Here is a 26,673-nt window from a genome sequence, read left to right on the forward strand (position 1 = left end):
TGTGCTCTTCCCGGAATGTGCCTCAGGGGCAACTAATATTTGACTGGAATTTAAGGATCTTTTAATTTTAAGTTCAAGCTGAGACCTGAAATTCTTACATTTGGTTCTTACATCATGAGCTGAAACAAGTAATTTGGGGATATATACACATGTATACACACACACACACTTCAGTATATGCATGCATGCAGGACTAACACAGCTTTTTAGAATGATTGTAATGGTTCTAAATCAGACAGGGACCCCTTTGGGTAATGAGAAAAGTTGCTACTAAGGACCTTTAATGCCTATTTCTTAGAATGGTTCTAAAAATCAATATGTACTCTTAACCAGGCTTTCTAGGTTATTATCAATACGAAATCAGACACATTTAACATATTATGCTAAGAAGTAAAGATTGAACCATTTGGTTCTACTGACCTAAGAGTTCGATCAATCCTTTGCAGTAAATTCCAGAATATTAGCTATGCTTTGAGACAACTGAGCAGCCCATTAATGGGTAATGTAAGTAGCATATTGAGTATCTACTGTTCCCTTTTAAAGAGACACTGCATCCTTTAGGAAACGGATGTATTGAAAACTGATTAGTAGCTTATTGAGGATTAGCTAGGATTAAAAAAAATGCTTTGTTTACCATGTTAAGGATCAAATTCAAGCCGTTTGCATACTATCTATACAAGCATCTGCCACCAAGCCTCATGCCAATACCTTAATCATGAACTTAATCAATCTACAGGTGAGTATTCACAGACAAGCTTTACACTGCTCAGGAAGGTTAGGAGATTCAGGAAAGATGACTAGGATATTCTGGGATATCCTGCTGGCAGAGGCATTGGCTGTTTCCCTCCAAGATTGTTTCCTGTTTTATGTGGCCATTAGTGTTGTGCAAGGCACCCCAGTGCTTTATAATTAAGTGGAGCAGCTCCACTTCAGGTAGAATCCCTGCTGAGGCTTTGTTAGTACAAACAATAAAGACACAGATGCAGAGGCACCTACTAGGACTTCTACAAAAGGCGGCTGTAGCCTTTTGTGCATAATTGAGTTCTGTATGTGACACTCTTCTTGAATGAAGAACAATTGATATCTTTGAGCCATCTGCTATTTTGTGTCAGTGCCAAGTGCTAACACCATAAGGGGAAAACAGTGGTTAGTGAGCAATGGAGTACAGTGTTACTCACTTGGAACCTAATTCTCAAGCAAGTCTCCCCAGGCTGCCAAACATAACAAAGCACAGTGATACTTTTTAGTAGACAATGACAGTACTAATAATAGTTGTCTTTTCACAAATCACTTTCTCTAGCAACCTGTAAAAACAAAAAAGTCTTGTCTTAGAGTCTTGTATTCCTTATAGAGAAATATCCCAGTTACCAACAGTTGATGCTGACTCTCAGTAAGGCCAGTAGCAGTCATGTTGGTGCCGCAAAATAAACTGTTGACATCTCTGGTTCTTATATCAAGTATACCCATTCCACAGAGTGCCTGACAACTGAAATTATGTGAGCGCCATTGACTTTTGCTATTTCCACAATGAATATATCTTACCATCTCTTATAAATCACGAATGCTCCACAGTGTTAGCCCCACAGAACGCTGTTCAAGCCAAGTTTTGCTCAGACGTCAGGGAAGATAACATGTTCATTACTTAACTTAATTAATATAATGTTCTGGGCATTTATATGAGTTGAGGTTAGGGAGAAATGAACCATCACGAAATTGACATTTCTCTCAAATTTAAAGATTTAAAAGTGTTAAATTTATTGTAACATAATATCTCAAGCATTACAGAGAAAAACAATTTTAACTGAAGTCTAATCTGAGAAAATAAATAAATAAGCATGAAATAATGATTGCAGTTGTACAAAAGCCAAATTCTTTCCATCCAGTCTCATCCATTCTTTTTTTAAAAAATTCCATTTCAGTATTGTGTTTTATTAAAAAAAATTAAGAGAAGGAAGGACTGTTTGGTTGAGGCACAGTATACTATAGTGTAGGGAAACGGGGTGCCTCTGTGGACCCATGCTGGGGCATCCCTTTCCCCTGAGGGACCAGACACAGAAAGGTATAGTTTAGAATAGTTTGTTTAGAGGAATGGGGAGGGGAGTTGAGAGAATAGAAATAGAGATAGGTGTGTGGGGGTGGGGGGAAAGAGAGAGAAAGAAAGAGAGAAGGGGAGTAGAGGCTGCCCATGAGCATGTGGAGGTAGAGGGGAGGGAAATGGGGAGAGAGGGAAAAGAGAAGAAGAGAAGAGAATAAGAGCAAAAGAGTGAGGAGGTGGAAAGCAGCCGCCTTTTATACTGATTCAGGCACATCTGGCTATTGCCAGGTAACTGTAGAATGGAGCCTACACTAAATGCCAACAGTTAGATTTGCTAAACAGTAAATAGTTTAATAGAAGATAATGTTGATATAGTATTCAGAAAATATTTCATCTCTATCACTTCTTTCTGTCCATTTTAACACCTTATTTCATTAATCGTTATGAAGATTCACTGAGTAAAGCCAAGCTCAGTGACACACACCTATACTTCTAGCTCCTAAGGGGAGGTGGATAGATCAGAAAGTTCAGGAGTTCAAGATCAACCAAAGCTACACAGTAAGTTTGAGGCCAGACTGGACCACATGAAACTCTAATTTTTGGTAAAAGAAATGAACTCCAAAATATAGATGTAAGGCTCGGGAAGCCCCCAAAGGGGACCCCACTCGAGTCACAGGATGGCGCGCACCCAAAGGACACATGGAAGACCAACTTGCTGCAAGAACATGAGGTAGTTTAATGGTGGAATGTTCCGGGCCGACACATGTCTCAATGTAGGAGACAGGGCCATTGACCTCGTGGCTCCAGGGTTTAGGGTTAATATAAGCTCGGGGTGGGGAAAAGGAGAAACTTTCACGCTGGTGTACATGATTGGTTGTTTTCCAGTTTTTGAACATCTGGCCAAACTGGTCCATGGGGGCAGGGAGCAGTTCCTGCAGGCGGAGGTTTATCTCTTATCTTCATTCCTGGGATGACTCTGCATTCTTTGTTTACGGATTAACTGGCCTCTGGTTGGCAAACCAGAGGGCTGACTTTAGCTACTCAGGCTAGGGAGAAAGAATCTTTAAGGCCCTTTTATATATGTTTTTCATGGGACCCATAAAATTTTCTTTTAATAGACATGGGAACTGAATCCCAGACTTGGTTACTGTTATCTAACCCAGGACCTTTGAGACATTTTCATTTGTGATCTATTTTCAGTCAAGGAAATTTTGTGTGTTATCAGGTACACTGACAGATAAAATAACAACATATGAAACATTTACAGATAATAAGTCATAGATAAATTTATCTTAAAACAATGCATTGACCTACATGTACTTTTCGAACTCTTTGATAATGAAAGCAGACTTTTGTACTAATGAGCTGGATGTAGTTGTTTATGTTTGAATGAATAATTTTATCATAGCTGAATATTTTAACACTGCAGGGCAAAGAGAACTCTCAATATTTCCCAGAGTTGACCATTAATATTGAGAATGTTGCTTTGCTTATAAACATAGTATAAAAGGGAAGATATAGGTTTAGTAGCCTTTTCAGAAATTCTTTGAAATTCCATTCTAATCTGCAAACAAAACAAAATCTTGTTAGTATTCTGTCTAAACTCCACCTGCACAGTTACCTGGCAACAGCCAGGTATGCTCCTCCCCACAGTTACCTAACAACAGCCAGGTAGGCCTGGTCCACTATAAAAGGGGCTACTTGCCCCCTCCTCACTCTCTTACTCTCTCACTCTTAATCTCTTACTCCCTTACTCTCTTGATCTCTTAATCTCTTGCTCTTACCCTCTTACCCTCGAGCCTCTCTGTCCCCTCCCTCCCCCCCCCTTCCCTTCTCTCCACATGGTCATGGCCGGCCAGCCTCTACTTCTCTACTTCTCTCTCTCTCTCTCTCTCTCTCTCTCTCTCTCTCTCTCTCTCTCTCTCTTTCTCTCTCTTCCTCCCCCTACTACCCTCCTGGCTCCCCTCCCCATTCCCTCAATAAACTCTATTCTATACTATACTGGTATGTGACTGGTCCCCCACGGGGAAGAGATACCTCTACATGGGCCTGCTGAGACATCCCCTTCCCCATACCTCTCCACACACCCACAGAACACACTCTCTTTATCTCTTTATCTTTTTATAAACACTTCAGATCTGATTTTTTTTTAATGAAACTCAAGTCAACCACTCAAACAGTCGTCTTTAAAATGGAACATTTAACACAATACAGTTGATATGTTTTATAAAACAGCAGCACAATGTAGTGAGAGGGGGTGGCTTGCCAGGCCCATGCTGAGGCATCCCCACCCCACTTCTGAAGGTATCAGCCATGCAACAGAACTAGTATAAAATGAAAACATTTGGGATATTGAAAGGGAGTCAAGGAAGGAAGTAGAGGCAGAGAAAGAAAGAGGACAGAGAAGGAAAGAAAGAAAAGAAAGAAAAAGAAAGAAAGAAGAGAGAGAGAGAGAGAGAGAGAGAGAGAGAGAGAGAGAGAGAGAGAGAAAGAAAGAAAGAAAGAAAGAAAGAAAGAAAGAAAGAAAGAAAGAAAGAAAGAAAGAAAGAAAGTGGTTGGCTAGGAAAATTCAGGAAAGAGAGGAGATGGAGGAAAGAGAAGGGGGAGGGGATGGGGGAGAGGGAAGAAAGGACAAAGAGGCAGCCAGGCTCCTCCCTGGCTGTTGCTAGGTAACTGTTGGGCAGAGCCTAAAGGAAATGCTAACAGTCAAGAACTTGCTGAGGAATGATGATTAAAAAATATTAATAATCTTTATTTTGTATAATTAACCTTTATGTTTTGTAAGAACAGGAGAGTTTGCATGTATAGTTAAAACCTCACAGCTAATAGTATAGAACAGACTCTAATAGGGGTGAGATATTGCATGCAGTATTGTTGGTACCACATGGTATGATGGATGTGCGTTGGAAAGTGCACTTATGGACTAAGAACCAAGTTGTTGTGAAGTCTCATGGGCAGCACAGGCAAGCACTAGCGAAAATGCTGCGGATTCACTGCATGCTCGATTTGGAATTAATTTTTGGTTGTAATGTGTTATTGTTGTCAAACATTTCAGGGCCTTATATGAGTTCATGACCTACTATTTAAGAAACTGGGCTCTAACCTCTCAGCTTGAGAAATAAGCTGCATCTTGGGGATTCTTAGGTATAGTTATGCTCTTTTCTTCTGAGTTAAGTTATAACTCCCAAGATCGATTAAAAAAAAAGGATAGAACAAATGTAGAAAAATAAAGCAGACTACTGAATATTGAGAGAAGAATCACCACTTACAATAATACTTTATGGTAAATTTGGCAAATATCTTTTCAAAACCTTCAGGATTAATTGTAGTCTAGAATGACTATTCTTAGTGCTAACAAAAGTTTTGTCAGTGTTAGAATAACTAGATGCAAGGCAACAAGGAAAAATGGAAGGTGGGGCAATGCATAAAATGTGTATTTTGATCACATAATTACAGCATAAAAGAAATTTCTGGTTCTTCCAGGAGTTGGCAATTTTAAGTGTTTATCACACAATATTACAGCTTCCAGGGAAGATCTGGTTCAATAGTAAAGGAGAGTTCGTGTGTAAATCAGCTGTGTCAGGTGTCAACTGGGGGAATTTATGTTCTGGGTGTGTGCTCTTGAGAACTACAATGGAGAAAAGTGGGTGCTAAACCCCATTGAGAAGTATCATCCTGTTTGAGTAAAATAAAATTGATATTCTCCTGACAAACATGTGATCATGGAATGCTTACTTTCTATATGATATAGTCTGACTGTTTTTGATTAGGTTTAAGTATCTGTAGTGTCCATAAGAATACTTTCTCTCAGCATTCTTAAAAAGGTAAAACACATGTTTAAAGGAAAACCACATTAACTGAAGAAATGTCCTGCCGTACTCAGAGACTTGAAGGCAGCCTTTTCTCTTTGTGTTAACAGAACACCTAAATCAAAAGCGTTTTGGGACGATCTTAGAAAAAGATGAGGAGACAATGGGACATCAATGTATGAGGATTGATGAGTTCTAGAAAGACATGTGATAAATGGCATAGGACTGCTGTTTCTTAGAATAATTCCTGGTTGTTCTACAACAGATGTGGAGTTAGAAACCAGGGTCAGTTACTCATGTGAAAAACTAAACACTCTCTACACTGTGGAGTATTCAGAAACACTGAGGGTATAGATGCCCATCTGCATAGGGAGTAAATACAGAGCTCTGCTTGAGGCCATCCAGTGAAATCTTGTAAAACATACTGACAAATGTGTGAGAATGGGTTATCTATATCCCATGACTAAATACCACAGCATTAAGTCTATAATTAACAATGCCAACAATTACGTTAAATCTATATTCTTGAGGAACTTAATACTCTGAGTTCTTTTATTGAACACATTAGTAGATGAGAGGAACAATTTGTTGGGTTCTGAATGCTGAAGATCAGCACACATCTGAATCTATTCTCTTTCATTCTGTAGCTACCCCAAATCTGAAGTTTCTGAAACTATAGACACATTGGCATTACTGAAAACCTGGCCTAAACCAAGGAGACATCAAAGTTTATTCCAGCAGAGCCCAGCAATTATAAGTACTGACATGTGTCACAATAGCTTGAAGCTCTCTAAAACTGCATTTTGAGGCACATCCACTTCTTTCTGTTTTGTTTTAGGTAGAGTCTGACCATATAGTCTTGAATGTCCTGGTACTTTATATGTACAGTAAGCTTGCTTGAAATTCACAGCAATCCTCCTGCCTCTGCTTCCTGGGTGCTAGGGGATTAAAGACATGTGACATCACACCAGCTAAGAGGTGTCCACTTTTGACAGCAAATTTTATTGAACTTCTCTAGAAGCATGTTTAAAGGCATTTAAAAAAATATGGCATGTTTCTTGAGATTGAAAAGCAATTTGAGATTGTATTAATTATTCCAGATGTCTAAAATAAGAAATACAATTGTGAGGATAAATTGCAAATAACCTTATTTTAAAACATATATACATATATGTATATATATATATATATATATATATCCATATTAGACAACACATCTATGAGAAAAAATATTGGGTAGTGTTATCTTAGAGATAATCTAATAAAGGATAAATAATAGACTTCCTATAATTAACTGATAAAAGTTAAATTATGCACAATATTCTATATTAAAATAATTATTTTTTATTTTTCTCATATTACTTGAAAAGTATCTCTATAAATGTAAACCATCTTATGCTATATTTTACTTTAAAAATATTTTAGAGAAATGATTAAAGAATGAATTTTTAGCTCTACCAACACATGTAAATTAATAGGACATATAAATATTTCAAAATGTACAGCATTTAAATAATTTAGGGAACCTGTATAAGGTTTAGAAGAAAGAGTCTACAGTTATTCTAGTTACAGTTTTTATATCAGTGTTGACATTGTGTGGAAACTTGCACTGTTAAGCCCACCATAAATGTCCATTCAGACACGGGTAGTGCCAATTTGAAGACATTTATTTCAGCTGGCTGGGACTACACTCAGGAATTTGGGACCCAAGCATGGCCCCTAGCATTTAGGTCAAAGGACTTCTAAAGGCATAAATCACATTCTGGTTTCTGGCTCTGCCACTGATTTGCACAAGCAGGCAGTTTAACAGAAGCTAAGCTAAGTTATTAGGGAAATCTCAGGTTCCTAGAACAGAGTTGGGCAATTTGCCATGGGATTCTCCAACAAGAAGATCAAATTCTAATTAAATCTAAAATGTCCTCAGCAAGATACAAAATGAAGAACCCTCTACCTGCTGTGTCTTACCTGTCACAGTATTATAGTATTTGACATATAGCATCTACACAATTTTGAATGAAAATCTGACATATAGTAAGAGAATGATTTTTTTTTTATTTAGATGGTTTTGAAAAGAATGGTTGATGTACAAATTTGGTTTTCTGCGTGTTGCATGTTACTGATGGTGGAAAGTTAGTGTTGCATGGTGTTTATTATCTACCACTATTGCCTGCATGCTTCCTAGCTCACCAGCTCATGAGTTCATTTAAAGACATGCTGTAAGGAAGCTAGTTACAGATTACCAGCCTTAGTAGCCATTGAGCATGAACCCTCTCTTTAAGGGTTGGCTGTGTACCCTTTCCCCTTCCATGCTAAAAACAACAACCCCTCCTTAGAATTTAAATTTCCATATGAAAAGGTGGAGTGAGAAGGGCTTTGTTAAGGTAAATCACTTACCTCTTCTCCTCTGAAATGTAGCTACTATAGTTCTACCTTAGCCCCTATATTAAGTCCATTACATAGTATGGACTTCATTACATACTATAAACTCCTCCCATAACATTGTGCCTGTCAATCACTTGGCCCAGAAACCTCCTGATATGACTCACTTCCCAGGAGCCCATATTTCATTGCTGCTGTTTAAAGAGCTTCTCCAATGTGCACTGCTGATCCTGCTGGCTTTGCTTACCCAAATCCCTTTTCCTGTGCTTGTTTTCCTGACCCTCTGAGGAAACCCTTTCCCCGAAACCCTTCTTCCCAAGCTCCCCAGGTGAATGCAGCAACTGCCTTCGACCCACAGGCACAGGCTTCTTCCTCTTTCCATTCCTGCAGCCACTAGGATTACGTCTCACTCGCATTCCACCCTTTGTTGTTTTTCTCTCAAATGTTAATTAAATCAAATTATTAATCGATTTATCAAATTATAAATCAAATAAAATTATTTTATCAGTGAGACCAAGAATACCAAAGAAAAGCCTCGTGTCACCAATAGCAGTGTTTTCCTCTGCGGTGATACCTAGTGACTGTAAGCAAAGGGTAGTGTTTGTCAGTGTAGAAGATTCAGGTGTGGAATCCTAGCCCTTCTTAAAGACACTTTCCCACAATTCTATCCATGCTACAATTTGGTAGTCAACACCTTCTCCCTGTTAACACACACACACACACACACACACACACACACACACACACACACACACACACACAGGTTAATGCTCTTGGACATTTCTCTCTGGCTTCTATATGTTTTTCATTCTATAAATTACTTCTTGCCTGGTATTTGGTTACAGTAATAAGAAAAGTTATGAATACATCTTACCTTCTCTCTAATCACTTAAACACTTTTTAGAAGCCAGTGTTAAGTCTCAAACCCAGAGACAAAGGGCTAAGAACAAATTAAAGCTATTTAGCATGGCTTTAATATGTTAAACCATATCAGACAAATGATGCTCCCACTTCCCCCAATAACAGGATTCCTCTAGACTGGCATACATTTCCCCTTCCCCTGGTCTCTACAGCCCAGGAGTTTGGGCTGCTCTCCCCTATATAATCCAGTTTGGTTACTACCCCACCCCTGTGTCACCTCTTTCCCCTCTCCATTCCCCTCCCCTGTCTCCTGTGTGCCACCTCAGTCTGGACATGTTCACTCTGGACTGCACCACAAGTCTTTCCCTCCGGATATGTTCTCCCACATATCTATAATAAAGTTTCTCCTCCACCATTCCTAGGAAAAGTCATGGACTTTCCTTTTTATTTTGTTTTTGTTTGTTTATTTGTTTTTGTTTGTTAGTTTGGTTTTTTTTTCATTCAACCAGGTCATAAGAAAGTGTGTTCACCCCACCCGACAGTAATATTCTAGAGTACTACTCAGCTAGGTCCATTCCCACCTCCACTTTACTTCTCTGAAATTCCACTAAATATCTGTTTTAGTGTTTCCATGCTCTTGTAACCACGCTTTGGCTTCCAATACCATCAGTCCTGTGAGGAAGTGAGCATCCCACTTTCTACACAGCCTATAACACTGACTTACTTATAGTAGTGTTAAAATTTTGTAAGCATATATATTCTTGTCTAACCAAATCTCTAAGTCTAATACTGTTCTTTACTTAGACTTTTCAGAATATATAGATATAGACAGATATATACATATAGTTCAGAATCTAATATTTTCTTAATGCATAATAAACACACAGCTCTCTGTGGTGTGGATACATATTTATTTATTGGCATACATATATGTGACACATTTTAAATAAAACAGGGATCTTTAAATCAGATGGCCCGGCAGTGGTGGCGCACACCTTTAATCCCAGCACTTGGGAGGCAGAGGCAGGCGGATTTCTGAGTTCGAGGCCAGCCTGGTCTTCAGAGTGAGTTCCAGGACAGCCAGGGCTATACAGAGAAACCCTGTCTCGAAAAACCAAAATAAATAAATAAATAAATAAATAAATATAAATAAAAAATAATAAATAAATAAATAAACAAATCAGATCTATTCAAAAGTTTTCCAAATTTGAGATACATATAATTTTACAAAGTGATAATGTTGAACACTGACTTCTATGTTCATAACATACAAATACATTTTATATACGGAAAGTCTAAGAATAGACCTAAATTGCAAATCTTGTCGGTGGAAGTAAATATATCATTACTAAAACAGTGAAACTGTTTGGATATGAAAAATGTCTTACCTCCAAGCCATTCTTTAAGCGAGATTTTTGTGCTTTTAATAGGAAACCTATGACTGTTGGCAGCATCTCTGCCTTATTAGAGGCTGTGAACCAGCACCTCCCATGTCTCCAGTGGATCTCAAAGGCTGAACCCACAGCATCACAGTCACTCCGTGGAAAAGGGTTTATTCCACACCAAACAGTGATTTCTTCACTGGTCCTTGCTCTTGTAGGATTTAGTGGAAGTGCCTGCTGTCTTTGTTGCATTTGTTGATGGTTTATATTATTTAGAGTCTAGCAACTCTCAGCTGGACATACTACTATCTAAATTGCTACCAATAATTTTCCCTTTCATATAAATCCATTCAGCATCATGCTTGCTTTGAATGTTAGCACCTATGGTAGATGTTTTTCATATATTATAACACATAATCCATTTTGCAGCATAATTATTCATCTCTTATGTATGAGCAGTTCCTGAGGAAAAAAAATTACTCAGTTTTTATCGTAGAATAGGGAAAAGAGAACATTAACAGTGTATGGTACCCATGTTTTGACATAATTATATTGATGCTGAAAGTAAAATCATTTGGTTTATATCCTTTGTTTTGGTTTTGTATTTTGTTTATTTATATTGTTTCCTGTGGGAAGTTTTATAAATAAATACAAAATGCCTTCATCGTCAAGGAAAATAAAACAGTATTACTAAATAGAAAATACTTTGAAGTATGCCTGTGAGCTTAAGGTATGAGCAAAAGGAGAAAAGAAGAAAAAAAGAAATCTTGGGGTCTACTTTCTCTTGTATCTGAGACATATAGTCGGTTTTCTGTTACTCCTCTTCACTGAGCTGAATATAACACCTGATACACTTTGGCCTAAGATTTGACATTATAATACCATCAGAAATGTTTTTAGTAACAACTTTGATGCTTTCCCAACATTTCCCTTAATTTCTAAAGACTTGAAGGCACCAAGGGTGGGGGTAGGGGTGGGGGGAAACACCTGCATTTCTTAAAACTTCTTTGTCTACCAAATTAATGTAAATAATATGTTATCTAAAAATCTGGTTTTTAATGGCTGAGTAGATTTGTATGACATTCATCTAAGGATCTATTTTTAAATTAAATACTGCTTAATTAAAATTAAATGTATACTCATTTGTTTATGTATATGCTCCATATGTCTAATTATTATATGTACTATTAAATACAAAGAATGGAATTTCAGTTTTTAGTGGGGTAAAATGACAAAGGACAAAAGACATGGGGAATGTCCAGTGTAGGTGATGAACCAAATGAGGTTTGGAAATAAAATAATTTACTAGAAAATTTATGAGGGAAATTAGCCAGCATATTGAAACATCAGGACTCTGTAGAACCAGACAGAAACTTGTAGGGCGGAGGATTTTGTGAGATTGTGACATTTTGGAGCCCTAGAAGTTGGAAGACCTTGTAAGACCGAAGACAGCACCATTGAAGTGAATGTTAAAATACAGGGAAGGTTGACGGTATTGGAGTACAACACAAACAAGTTATGTGACTATGTAGTCACTCTCCAGTCATATTTGTAACATTTAAAATGTTTGCAGTTAGCTGGGTGGTGGTGGCACATGCCTTTAATCCCAGCACTTGGGAGGCAGAGGCAGGTGGATTTCTGAGTTCGAGGCCAGCCTGGTCTACAGAGTGAGTTCAAGGATAGCCAGGGCTATACAGAGAAACCCTGTCTGGAAAAACAAAACAAAAAAAAGTTTGCAATTGATTATTTTTTATATTAAAATTCATTTAAAGCAATAGAATAATTAACTTTAGCAGGGAAATATTCTAAAACATATACTTATTTTTATGAATGGCTACTTTAAGGATCCCTCTATCTGATATATTATTCCAGACTATGAGTTTTTGAGACCATCTCTAAATGTGAATGTCATTTTCCTCACCTAAAGCACCCAGAGTATCTTATTAATGGCTTATAAAGACATCTGGTAGTTTGCTTCAAATTTTTTCAAGTACAGTAGGATTTTATAAAGTCTAATAGCCTGAATTGGAAAGCATACCCAAATTGCATCAACCATTACTTCTATTTAAAAGGCTCTCAGAAACATTTGGATTTTGGGATGGTTTTATCTCAGAAAGATAGTGGATGTGAAACTGAAGTTGGCTCATTATGGTCCAGTGGAATTCTGCTATGGAAACTCTCCTGATGAAAGGCTCATCTTCGCCGTACTAGAAACTAAGGAGCTCTGCTTTTCACTCCTTTCAGTACCTAGTAGAAGGCTCAACCTCTGCAGTCCTGATGAAAGGCACAGTAAGAAATCAGAGAACATGAAAGAATCTGCAGGTGCTTAACTGTTAGGGTTAACTGAAGAGAACCAGTTTTTCATGACATAAACAATTCTTTTGGATATTTATTACAAAATATTTAATACTAATAAAATAAGAGATAAAATACTACATAAAATCCATGTAAGTGTATGTAAGGCCAAAAGTAGGGTTGCATAAGATAAGTAAATGAGCAACTATGGGCTTTTCTCAGTTGAGCAAAAATGATTCTTAAAGTAGACAAGGTACATCCAAACACGATAAAGTGCCTACCTCAACATCATTTTAAATGCTGTTAAAATAAACTATATTTGCTGCTATTGAGTATTGGCTCAGCGCTAGGCATTGAGATATTCATAAAGATTATACCCTTATGACAGTAACACATTCTTTTTATTTACAAAAGCTTAAAGGACAGAAGAGTTAAGAAGTGTTACTCATCTAAAAGCAGCAGGATGAAGAGTCAATCAAAGCAATTTGATTTCAGAATGCTTTCTCCCCTTTGCAGTTTATGCTTTGTTATTTTGAAAAACAGATACCAATTCATTATGGTTTAAGTCTTTCACTCAAAAAAGACCATAAATAGAAGTTGGCCCAATCACACCAGCAGTGAGAAACAGAAAACCATAAAGGAAGCATAAAGTCTCTGGGACAAAGCTTGTAGCATAAAGAAAGCATATTTGTAATAGATTTCAAATTGCAATCAACTTTTAGTTTGTGTAATTCTCTATGCAAAGGCATGAGTGTGTATGTCTGAAGGTAAAAATGTAACCTTTGAAAACTACGAAGGTATTAATTGCAATAAGCACAATACATAAGAAGTATTTCCGAACTTAGAATTTTTTCTTCATATACCTATTAGCTCAAGATGTCTCACCTACTGTTTGAAATGGAAGTTGGTGTTAATGGTAAATGCATAGAAGCTGTCCAACTTCTGAAAATGTCAAACACCATAGGCAAATGTCTTTGTTAGCATTTATTTCTTAAAAGGGGGATCAGAAACTAGTTGGTAACCTCTTTTGACATAGCATAAATAATAAAATCCTGAAAAGACAGCTGGACAATAATTACCCATTTTAGATGAGTGGCAGGGATGTAAGCAAAGTATAGTTTGATTTTAAATATCTAAAGAATCATGAAAATCTTGTGCACTCTTTGGTAACACATACACTAAATTTGAAATAATTCATAGATTAGCATGGCACCTCCTGTGCAAGTACAGCACGAAAAAAAACATGAAAATTTTCATATTATATATATAACATATAATATATATGTTATATGTTATATATAATATATATTATATAATAAAATCATTTAAATAGAAAAGAGCATGAAAACAACATGAGGTGATTCTGTTTAACTCTATAAGATTCTGTAATTTTTTAAACTAAAAACAAATATATTTTTATCCAATAAAGAATTATGACAGTCTTTAACATAATATTGGTAACATTAATGGAACCTATTCTTAAATCTTTAATGGGGTATGGGATGAAGATTGAACATGTGTTGAGCTACCTTTAATTGTGGGTCTGTCAAGAGTGCAGCGGGGCCTTCTTAGGGAGACAGGCTGCAAGGATCAGAAACAAAGGCTTCTACCCATGGTGGGTCTTGATGAGAGAGACAGTCCTTGTTTGTCCAAACTACAGAAAAGATGCATATGACTTACTCAGGGTAGACCAGAGATTAAATATGTTTTTATGTTGGGGTCCACACTAGCCCCACGTTGGGGCGGCCAAAAACGTCGCAGCGCAGGCAAAATGTTGAGGCCCGGGCCAACCCACGTTTGGGCAGCCACTGTATCCCGGCCCAAGCTGCCGCTCCAGTTTGCAGGTCGGGGTTCAGCAAGAGCGAGGGTGAGGGCAGATTCTACCTAATGTCTGATGTGTCTGATTCTCTGATCTCAGTCTGATTCTGATCTGTTCTGTCTCTGCCTTTTATATGTCTTACTTCTAAGCCATGCCTCTAAGTTACACCTTTAATCATGCCCTTAGGTCTTGTCTCTAACTCTGATCTCTATACTTCTAAGTCATACTTTTAAGTCACACACCTTTAATCTCACACACCTTTAATCTCAAGGTATCTAAACCAAGATTATCGGAGTGTGCTCAGGTGTTGTAGGCTATTGTAATCCAAGTCTCATGTCAGGGTATATGGCTCAAGATGACTGCAAAGCTGATAGTCGCTTTCTGCTAAAAGTCGGCGGCCCCCAACATTTTCAAGGAAGGAATGTCCAGGAAGGGAAGCATATACTGGCTGAACCCTTGAGCCAGCCCATCTGGATACCTTATGAGCATGGAGAATTCTGGGCTCTATGCTACATGATCAGCTGCCATGCTCCTCCTAGTGGGGTGTCATGGTCACATACTCCAGGACAGGAATCTGGTCTGGAGCAGACTCAAATGCCTTCCGCTGTCAATTATGAGGATTGCCAGGGTTCCTTAATCTGCTTGGCCTTACCAGTTTTACTGTCTGGTGACATGGTTCCACTTGGCCCACAAAACATTAATGGAATTGATTCTTAAATCTTTAATAGGGTCTGGGATGGACACTGAATATGTGTTGGGCTACCTGTTGTCACTTAACACTTTGGGGAGACGAATGGTTACCACATGAAGCATTTCAATGCATGGACAGCAAATAGTACTAATAACTTAGACATTAAAGGTAACTACTAAACAGATCCACATTAGAGTTAATTCCTCAAATCATAAGGCTTCCCCAATAAACCATCTGTCATATGTTTTTTTCTTGCCTTAAAGGGACTAGGGAAATTCTGTTTAAATAAATATCAATAAATTTGTAGGACATTTCTTGCTTAGTGTAGAAAAAATACAAAATTGTTACATTTTATGGTTAGTTTCTTTGAAATTAATGTATTTATATATTTCATATATTTTTATTTAGTCCCCCAAACAACTATGTTAAATGTTATCATGGCCTATCATTTAAATACGTAAAGAGACTTAAGTATCTGTTGAGAGCATAGTACATAGGTCCTTGTGCCCACATAGCTCCAGAAACACCAGAAAGGTTAAGCACACAGGATTATCTTTCCAATTGAAAATATGAAAAATCCATTATTCCATCCAGAAAACTGATTAATAGTCTGGTATCATCTACATTAACTCTTGGGCCAGGCCATATCAAGCTACTACAACTAGGGCCAGAAATACCTAGTAATCCAAATGACCCTAACAGCCAGGGGTTCCCCCAGACTCTCACATCCAGAGCCAGAGTTGGCTAATAGCCCAAAAGACCTCTATGCTGTCTGTATTACTGAGACCAGGTCAGACCCTTAGACCCTTAAACGAGTATAGACAGCCCAATCTCTAGAACCCATTTCTTGGAGTAAATGATATATACACTGAGTCCAGTTTCAATTAATTATTCTTATTACATTTATTATGTATTATATTTAATATTTGACTGTGGAGTTTTGTTGCCCATTGTATGCTTGTTTAAGACATAGTCTCACTGTGTAGTTGAGACTAGACTCTAGATTTCAGTGAGCTTCATGCCTTTACCTCTTGATTACTGGGATTATAGGTGTGCATCTTCAGGATTGTCTCAAACTATGGAAGTGTGCATGTGCATGTGTGTGTATGTGTGTGTGTTCCATGCATCTGAATGTGCAGATACATATAATGATGCATACATGTGCAGTCCAGAGCAGAAAATTGGGTGTCCTCTTTCATCTCGTACTTCCTGAAACAGTCTCACTGAAACTGAAGCTCACTAATTTCATATAACTAGACGGTCAGCTAGCTTGTGGAATCTGCTAGTCTCTGCCTCATAAAAGCAGTTTGAAGCAATCAAAGTTTTTGTGTTGGTACCAGAGATTTGAACTCAGACCCTCATGCTTGATGCTGACAATCTCTTACCTACTAAGCCAGCTACCCTCCTCTATAGCTACATTTTTTAAAAAATAGTAAGAGGTGTATCCATTTCCTGGAATTCTTACTAAGAAGTGAATGTGATATCAAGATTAAAAGTCACATACTTCATTATAACAAGCTCTATAAATGTTCACAGACATGGGATTCTAAAGTCACAAAATCTGAAAGATGCAAAAAGCTAGCCACTGAAAGAACAGCGACACAAGAGAACATCTGAATGAGAAAAGGCAAGGCCTATTTTAGTCAGAATATTGACCTATTATTTTATTTTTTTGATAGGGTTTTGTTTGGCTTTGGCATCAGGGCGATACTGGCTTCATAAAATATTTAGGAAATGTTCCTTCATGTTCTATTTTACAGAATACTTTAAGAGATTTTGGTGTATGCTATCCTTTGAGGATCTGGGATAATTCTGCACTGAAGTTATCCAGCCCTGGATTTTTGTTTACTTATTTTTGTGCTTGTTGTTGTGTGATTTTTTAAAATTACTCCTTCTATCTCATTGGATGACAGGGTTTATTAAAAGTACTTATTTCAGCCGGGCAGTGGTGGTGCACGCCTTTAATCCCAGCACTTGGGAGGCAGAGACAGGTCTACAGAGTGAGTTCCAGGACAGCCAAGGCTACACAGAGAAATCCTGTCTTGAAAAAACAAACAAAAAAAAGGAATTATTTCATCTTTATTTAGCTTACCCCTAGCAGAAGAGGTATGGGAAATTAATAGTTACAGGAACAAGGAAACTGAGTTTTTTTTTAAGAATGTGGAAGACTACACATCCAAGAATATATGGGCCGCACCAATTAGACTTGATAGATGTTTAAAAAAATAAATAAATAGCAACAACAACAATAAGAAGAACAAAAACAATAACAAAATAACCGCAAATTTGGGTTGGGTAGAAGGTGGTGGTAGATCTAGGAGAAGTTTTGGAGGATTGGATGCATGTGATGAAAACACAAAATTCCCCAAAGACAGAATACATTGTTAATTTTAAAAAATGAAATAAAATAGAGAGGGCAGAAGTAGGCACTCAGACAGAAGCAGCATCTATATGATCGCAATGCTGCTGCTAGTACTTGCTTCTGGACATGAATTGTCTCTGCAGAAAAAAAAATCAACATAATTTTAAGCTTCAAAGTATAGGAAAAGAATCAACATTTACTAATCACAATGAAAGAAAGAGCAGCATGAATATACTGTTTGAGCTCTTCATTGTCAAACAGGAGGAAATAATGACTTTATTATTATAAAGTCATTATTTATTTATTTATTATAAATTATTAATTTATTATAATTTATTATAGATAGACCTGACCATGCTATAAGATAACATGGAAATATATAAACTGACATGGCAGCTGTGCAGAAAAATTGCATAGAATGTTTTTTAGATTAAATCTGAATTATTGAATTTAAAACACCATGAATCCATTTAGCAGATTAAGTAGAGTTATAAAAAAAGAATTAACAAACTGTTATCTCAGGAGAATTTATTAACACACAGAAAAACAAGCAAACAGAAAGACTTTGGAAAAGAATTTTTAAAATGTTGAAGATCATGAAGAAAGGATTTAAAGAGAAGAGGTTTATTTGAAGAACTGATGATGAGAATGTTCCAAGATATCATAGATGGAAGACAAATTTAAATGAACAACTCCAAGCATGACCTACAAGTAAGAAGAAGCTCATACCTGTAAACACTACATGGAACTATAGGTATCAAAAACAGTGATTTTTGAAAGGAGCTAGGCAGAAGAAATGGTAGATCAAAATGTAAGGCTTTGAAATAAATTTTCAATCTGATGCATGACTATCCAAAGACAGTGGAACTGTGTGTTGACAAAAAGAAAGAACTGCCAGCTTATAAAACTGTGTGCTTTGGAAATACTTTAATAAGAAAAATATGTCTTTGCCTGTCAGTATCAGGGAGATAAGCAAAGATGTGATGTGGAGTTCAGAATGGTGACTACAGAAATACAGACAGTGATGATGGGTCACAGGCCTTAACGCATTAAGGAAGGTGGTCTAATGAACTCGGGATAGAAATGTTAACGTTACAGCTGATGTGTCATAGAATTTTAAAAGCAAGGGAGAATTAAAATTCATGAGTCAGTAACATATGTTAGGATGAGAGTTAAAGAATAAAAAAAAAAAACCTTTCAGAGTTAGCTTTTTTCAAATACCATGATGATGGAACCAAAATATTAGAAAAAGTAGGTAAATCCCAACTGGCAGCAAGGTAGGGGTTAGATAATTATATAAATTCAACAATCAAAAAGGAGGCAATCAAAAAAAACTAGAAAAAAAATATAAAATGAGAACAAACAATTTTATTCAACCATAAATGAGTGGAATGCTAAGTACCTGGGTGCAGAGAGTTGCCAAGTAGTCTGGAAATGACAAAAGACAGGAACAGAACAGACGTATCTAAAGAGATGCCTGTGAAATGTAAGGGTGCTGGGTGTTTCAGAATAAAGTCTTCCAAAACCATGAAATGCAAATATTAGATAAATAAGTGAATGCATGAGTAGCTACATTAATAGTATTTAAATATACTCTTAAAAACTAAATCTTAGTGATAAACATGAGTTTACAGTATTTAAAACACGAGCACGAACTCATAAAATGTAAATTGTACACAATTTATACCTTTAATTTTTTTCAAATCCTAATTTTAATGATGATTCTTAAACGCTTTAACATTCCTTGTAGCCGACCACCCACCAGGAAAAGGAAGGATACAGAGGATCAGAGGACGTGACCTGTTTAAAAAGGTTCTTTGGAGCAACTCCCGTCTGTGTTGTCTGGAAATCGACAGTTCTGTTCATAGCTTAGCAGGCAGTGGCAGCTTGATTCACTCAAAAACACCTCACAGATACACCGTCATTCCAGTTTGGTAGATTAGGGTTAGCAACAGTGGTGACAGGACCTAACAGAGACAACCAGGCCTCAGCCTTGGCTCAAGTCAGCAGGAGAAACCAACAGAAACACCAGAAGTCTTTGAGGCTGTGCCTCTCTCAGGGAAGATGAGACCCACAAGTGTTGCACAGTTAGCTGTACCAACAAGCCAAGCTCTATCTCATTTTATACCCTCCAAACATCATGTGTCCGTCACATGCCTTGCCTCAGCATATGTCTTGCCTCAGTATGTACATCCAATCAGTCCAAGCCTGTGGAAGTGGCAACAAACTGCAGCATACCACCAGTTTTTTGGAGCAACTCCCGTCTGTGTTGTCTGGAAATCGTCTGTGTTGTTTTTTTCTACGCATCCTGACAAATGCAACTCAGCTATGCAATGTAAGGCAGATCAGTACATGAAAGATTAGCAAAGAATCCTTCATCACGTGTTCTTTCACATGCTTGTTTCAGCAGAACATCCTTTCTCCTGTGTCTGCTTCAGCCAACTGTTCCTTCTGCCTTAGCCTTTCACACCTGTGTCCTCTTTAATGAAATGTTCCTTCACAAGTTTGCCCCAGCAAAACACCATCCAACCAATTTTCCAAAGAACCTTTAACTTTCTACTTCAATGATTTGATAATACAGTTGAGAAACAGGTAAAGCAAAAAGGAGATAAAGTTACAAGACAAAAATGTAAAACTACTAGTCTTTCCAATGATGTTAGTACTGGGCAAGTTAACCCAACTAAAATGAGTAGGTAATCAAACAGTTAACCAGTCAGTCCTACCAGACACAAACTGACAATCAAACTACACTCTCAGGGGAGCATTCCTCCTTCCTTCTCCTCTGGGTGGCAGAACAAAACCCTGTCATACAGAAACATTAACACATGTGGAGGACTGGAGGGGTGAGTCTGTGTGGACTTTCATCTGACACGAGTGATCCAAGTGAAAATCAAAAGAGATGTGGATAACAGGAGAAACCCTTTTGTACTAGTGTGACTCACGTGCACAGAGAACCAACATGCCGACCACACACTAGATTCTCATTCGTTTCTCCCCATTTGTAGAATTGACATCTCTGTCTACCACACTGCATAAGGCATCACTTCCTGCCTCACTTATTTCATACACAGGTGTTCATCTTTATTTATTTATTTATTAATGCTGTCATGGCTGTTTTCCCTGAAACTTTCATTTCCCTTTATGGTTCATGTCCCCTTGTCTACTACAGAATTTTTTCCTCAATGATGATAATATTTAGGACTATCTCATGCCTGGGATGCCCTCCTTTCTGACATACACACCTTACATGCCCTGTGTTTCCTAAAAAACATGGCACAGGTCCCACCTTTCTTTAAATGCCTTGCCAGTGTTGTATCATGAAATACATTAAAAGCAACTTGCATTTTTCTTGCATGTAGAAAATGTCTTACTACTTTTAGGGAAAGAACCATAAGAAAAAATTTGAATAGATATAACTAAAATTGATGGAATGACTTAAAAGTCTTTGCTGAAAGAATCACATATTCCCAGTTATTCAGTTAGACTGATAATGAGAATAGAGACCAAAAATATTTAATTAGCAGCATAACATGTAAAGAATTCTGTAGGGTTAAGGGTCCAGAGTCTGCTCAGCCACAGGGCTTGGCAGTGCTTGCCCCACACCGTCCGGGGCTGGGTGTTGGACTGTAGGAAGCCCTGAGACACTGCTCCTGGGTTGGGGAGCCCAATCGGGGCACAGGGCAGCCAGAGCTGGTTTGGTGGTCCCCAGGCCTTCAACGAGGCTGGGGCCGTCTGGTTCTCAGGTTTCTGGACATCCAGGCACCCCTAGAAGCTGTGAAAAAGCTGAGACCGGAGTGGGGGCCGGTGGGCTAGATCTAGTCCAGGGCTAGGGATGAGGGCAAAAGGGGGGCTCTGGCTGGTCCTGCAGGTGGAGTTCTTGGCTTTCTAGGGGGCAGCAGGCTTGAGCTTAGGCTTGGTGGCTGTAGTGACTGAGAGCACTGAGAGACCTTCTACAGGAGACTAGACAGTGACTCTATAGGGAAAGACCTTCTCCATGGCTCCCCATGGTGGATCCTGATGAAAAGAGGCAGTCCTTGGTTTTAAGACATTTATTGTCACTGGGTTACCTCCCTCAGGATGCTATTTTTAAGTTCCATCCATTTGCCCAAGAATTTCATGAAGTCATTGTTTTTAATAGCTGAGTAGTATCCCATTGTGTGAATGTAGCACATTTTCTGTATCCATTCCCCTGTTGAAGGACATCTGGGTTCTTTCTAGATTCTGGCTATTATAAATATGGCTGCTACAAACATACTGGAGCATGTGTCCTTATTACATGTTGGAGCATCTTCTGGTTATATGCCCAGGAGTGGTATAGCAGGGTCCTCAGGTAGTACTATGTCCAATTTTCTGAGGAACCACCAGGCTGATATCCACAGTGGTTGTGCCAGCAGATGGCCTTGTTGGACATCAGTGGGAGGAGCAGCCCTTGGTCCTGTGGAGGTTTGATGCCCCAGTGTAAGGGAATGCCAGGGTGGGAAGGCAGGAGTATGTGGGTGGGTGAGGGGCACCCTCATAGAGGCAGGGGTAGGGGGGATGGGATAGGGGTTTCAGGAGGAGAAACCTGGAAAGGGAATAACATTTGAAATGTAAATAAAGAAAATATCCAATTAAAAATAAAAGACATTTATTGTCAGATGGAAAGATGTGTAAAACCAAAATCCACTTCTCAGGGTGGTCTTAAGATTAAATACCTTTTGCAGGGAGGAATGTCTGGGAAGTAAAACTTATTGGCTACTTCCTCCAGGCCTTTAGGTACCTCATTAAAATAGAGATCTGTCTTGAGCCTATGTGATCACAGGTTACATCCTCTACATGTGGAGGGACTTGGGGCATTGCCTTTACATGACTGATGGCCACAAATCTTTGGGGAGATGTGGCTAGTGACAGGGTCCTGGCAAAGTCCCTACTGTTCCCTCAGGGTCTCCGGGGCTTCAAACCTTAGCTAAACCAGGGATCAAGATACCTTTCACAGTCCCACAGAATTCCAGATTTAGTAATCAATTCTGCAAACCTGTAAGCACTGTGAAGTAAAGACCACCAGGTACAGCTGCACAGTTTTCATACTGCACAATTTGCAAGGGGCCCGTAACCATCTAGTTAAGGATAGATTTACCAATCCTTTCAGCCCTGTATGCTGATACAGCTTCCTTGATTAAAAATGCATAGGTCACATCAATTTCAGAGATTAATTTTTTATTGAAGATTATTAGAAGGTTTAGCAAAGTTTTGTATTTTAGGTTCTTAAAAGCAAAAGACATGTATTTTGTATCCTATAAATTGTTTATTGAAAATTTCATCATCAAAATAAAAAAAAAAGTTTGGTAGCTTTGGTAGCCAGTTTTAATGATATGAAAAAAATCATAAATATACCAAATAAGTGAGTTATTACAGTGGAAATGAAAACCATCCTAAACTGAGGTATAATTTTCAAAGTGTGCTTAAGGTTTATACATGGATACTGTTGACTTTCAGTCCAAGGAAATCAAACCAATCCCTCTGAAAACTTTTATGAATTTGTCTTACCTATTTTAGGAACCAATAAGCATCAGATTTACAAACTGAGCTCAACAAGTGATAACGATAGTTTACAGATGCAACAGAACTCTTCCTTCTGTTCATTCTCATATGAACTTCAAGTCCTGTCTTAATTCTGTTTGTGCATTCATAACCTCATTAGTGCCTTACCATGTAAACAAATAATCATGACAACAGTGGGTTTTTTCTGGAAGCAGCTGGAAGGAAACAAAGAATGTTTTATTGTTATTTTGCCTGTAAATTTTTTTTATAAAACAATGAGTTATATGTTTAATAAAACAATTATTAATTGCCTACACTGAGAAAACTTTATTTCCTGGCTCAGTTTAAATATATTTTCTACCCACCTCTTATCCTTGTTTTCTGTAACATGTGTTATTAAAAATGTCCCACTCATAACTGAAGAGTCAAGGAGATTGCAATTTTGAAAGCCTCATTCTCTTTTAACCTATCTTTTCCCAGATCCTCCAGCTGTGGAACCAGCATTCTTGGAAATCCGTCAAGGACAAGACCGAAGCGTGACCATGAGCTGTAGGGTCCTGAGAGCCTATCCAATACGAGTGCTGACCTATGAGTGGCGTCTGGGCAATAAATTATTACGGACTGGTCAGTTTGACTCTCAGGAGTATACAGAGTACCCACTAAAGAGTCTTTCCAATGAAAACTATGGAGTTTATAACTGCAGCATCATAAATGAAGCCGGAGCAGGAAGATGCAGCTTTCTTGTTACAGGTAGGACAGGAAATTACTTTGTTTTTTAAAAACTATATGCCATTGGAGCAACGGATCTTACGCTTACGTGGATGGTGGAATGAAATCACTTTGTAAATGGATGGGTTTATAAATCTGCAATTTGGTTGTTCTAATTGCAACTTTTACTTGATTACATTCCAGGGCAAGTCTGTCTTTCCGGCGAGAACAATGTCTGTGCCTATAAAACAACACAGACAGACGTTTATCTGAATTCCAATGAAGTGTAGAAGTTCTCCTGATTTTGTTAGTTCGTTTCAGTGATAGCACACCTGATTGTGGTCAATAGAATTACCGAGATAAGATTGCAGGTGGAGATAGACACCTGGGCTGCTGGGTTTTATGAGGAGCAGAAATGTTTTGTTTTCTTACTATTTATTGCCTCTCAATGGCCAAGGTTTTCGGTTTGCTCTTGGCTTGACACATGTTCTCAGATATTTCAAGGCAGAGCAATAAACTATATACAAGGTATGATAAATGGGGAGAAAGACGCATGAGTTTTCAAGTCGTAAACAATCGAATGTCCCATTTGTATAATTTTAGACCCTTGCTGAAATTATCGTGATATTCTCTACACTACGGCAAATATGCTCTTTTGCAATTTTGAACCAGAGTTTTTGAAATCTATTAAAAGGAAACTAACTTTTCATTGTTATTTTCTTTTAGTAAAATTACAGCTGTTAGATCATCTGTGATATTAAATGAGGAAGCTGGCCCCTGTGTCATCTTTGAAAAGCTATTATTAAAAAATATGAAAATATTCTGGACTGAAAACTTGTTCATTAATAAGAAATCTAGGTGTTAGGTTCTGGTTTTGAGCAATCTCTCTAAAGCTGGATTTTCGTTGAGCCATTTTTGCTTCCTGAAACATTATATTAGAGAGACAAAATTTGCTTTACTATCAAGGAATATGAAACTGTGTTCTCCACTGGACTCCCTTTTGATTTTACAAGACTCTTTTACTTTGGCCCAGGTCAATGAAAGCCTTCTAGAATTTGACTCTTAAAGTAAACTATTAAGCCAACATTTCCTAGAACAGTGTGTTTCACTTGGGCCAGGGGCATTGCCAATGTAGTGAAATTTATAACTGAGTGTTTGTTGTCTGTTATTCAACAGACAATTGATACAATGTTCTAGTTTATTCTCTACCCCTTTTCAAAAATGTATGACAGTTTTATTTATTTGTTTTGTATGAGTATGTGTATATTTGTGAGGGTGTGCACCTTACATGTGTGGAGGTCAGAGGACAGTTTACAGGGTTCAGTTCTCTTCTACCATATGAATCCAGGGATGGAACTTGGGATGTCGGGTTGGTTTTCAGTGACCTTACATGCTGAACCATCTGATTCTGTAAAGGTAATTTGAGGCTTTTCTATGTACCCCCTTGCTCCTAAATAAAGGACATAGAGGCCTAATAAATTTATTTTAAGCTTCAGCATTATAGCAGGGCAGTTCCTCATTTATTCTTCCTCAACTATGATGGCCTAGGCTCCCAACCTTGTGCTCCAGTCCTTGCCATCTGAGTCTCCTCCTGATGCCTCTGCTTCACACCATCCTCTTTGAAACTCCCCTGCTCATGGCGAGTATCTCACAGAGAATCTCTTCTCTCCCACTTAGTCCTTCTCTTTCTCTCTCTCCAGGTGAGTGCAGAAGTCTTGCCTTCTCTCTCCTGTCCAGATAATAGACTGATCATCTCTTTACTGAACAATAAGATGATGTTTTACAAAATACTGTGTCAGAAAATGCTTCATAATAATGACAATTTAAAAATCCAGACTACATTCATATCTCTCATATAGAAATCATTATCTGAACACACAGTGCACAAAGCCATCCCCCAACATGACCCAGTTAATCCTTTCCTACATATTGCTTTTGACAACCTTAGGAATCATGTAGAGGCAATTTCTTTTTCTCATGTTTGTACAAATAAGGAATCTGACTTTTATTCATTAATAAAAAGAAGGTCAGGAAATTAACTGCATGGCTTGTTCAACTCTTTTGGCCGTAGGCACTTTCCAATTGTCTAACACGTTACTGGTCTCTAACGTTAGCTATAGGGTTCGGACCATGCTGCTTCCTTAAGATTTCCATTTGTTCCTCCCTATGTGACCCAACTTCTCTTTTAAAAGGAGAAGACAAGCTGAGACCAGAAGAAGCTCTGAGCTCCATCCTTCTACCTCACATTCATGGGGTGCAGCAAGTGGATTTTGATAACCGTGGAAAAGAATAAACCTGTTATGAGTTCCCTCACAGAGGGGAAGGAAATACCCACAGGTGTTATTTTCTTTTCATGGTGTGTGCTCTTCAGTCTCAGGTCAACATTATTGTTCCAAGATTTCCACATAACATGAATTTTTTTTTTTAAAAAAGAGGAAAAGTTCAAATTCTAAATAAAGGGAAATACATGGAGAGGTGGGTATTTCCATAGAGTATGTGTCAGTAAAAAAGCTCTCAAAAGAGAATTATATCAGAGATAGCATTCCTGAAAGAAAGGGAAAAATGATGTAATCATGTTAATTAAAAAATTATGCACACAACATCAGCTATGAGGTATGTTTTTTATTTTGTTAGTCACTGTTACAACTAACTATAACACAAGACTATGTACCAGTGTCTTAACTGATGACATTTTTACAATGAGGAAAATACTTGATAAGTCTTTATGGGTACATAATAAACATGATGGGCTACGGCTTCATTATTATGTTCTGGGTTTATAAAACCACAATCATAATTGGGTGAAATATGC

At 37.9% G+C, this 26,673-nt stretch overlaps 1 protein-coding gene across 2 annotated transcripts in view; it reads left to right on the forward strand.

The window, feature by feature from the left end:
* The window catches only part of Mdga2 (MAM domain containing glycosylphosphatidylinositol anchor 2), a 730,093-nt gene that overhangs the window by 608,442 nt on the left and 94,978 nt on the right, over window positions 1-26,673 (forward strand). For both annotated transcript variants that reach the window (XM_034514333.2, XM_076941824.1), the window contains one exon: window positions 23,634-23,903. In XM_034514333.2, coding sequence (XP_034370224.1) covers window positions 23,634-23,903 — 270 coding nt within the window. The remainder of the gene's footprint in view (window positions 1-23,633; window positions 23,904-26,673) is intronic.

This window comes from Arvicanthis niloticus, chromosome 11 (genome assembly GCF_011762505.2).
Source record: "Arvicanthis niloticus isolate mArvNil1 chromosome 11, mArvNil1.pat.X, whole genome shotgun sequence".
Lineage (NCBI taxonomy): Eukaryota > Metazoa > Chordata > Mammalia > Rodentia > Muridae > Arvicanthis > Arvicanthis niloticus.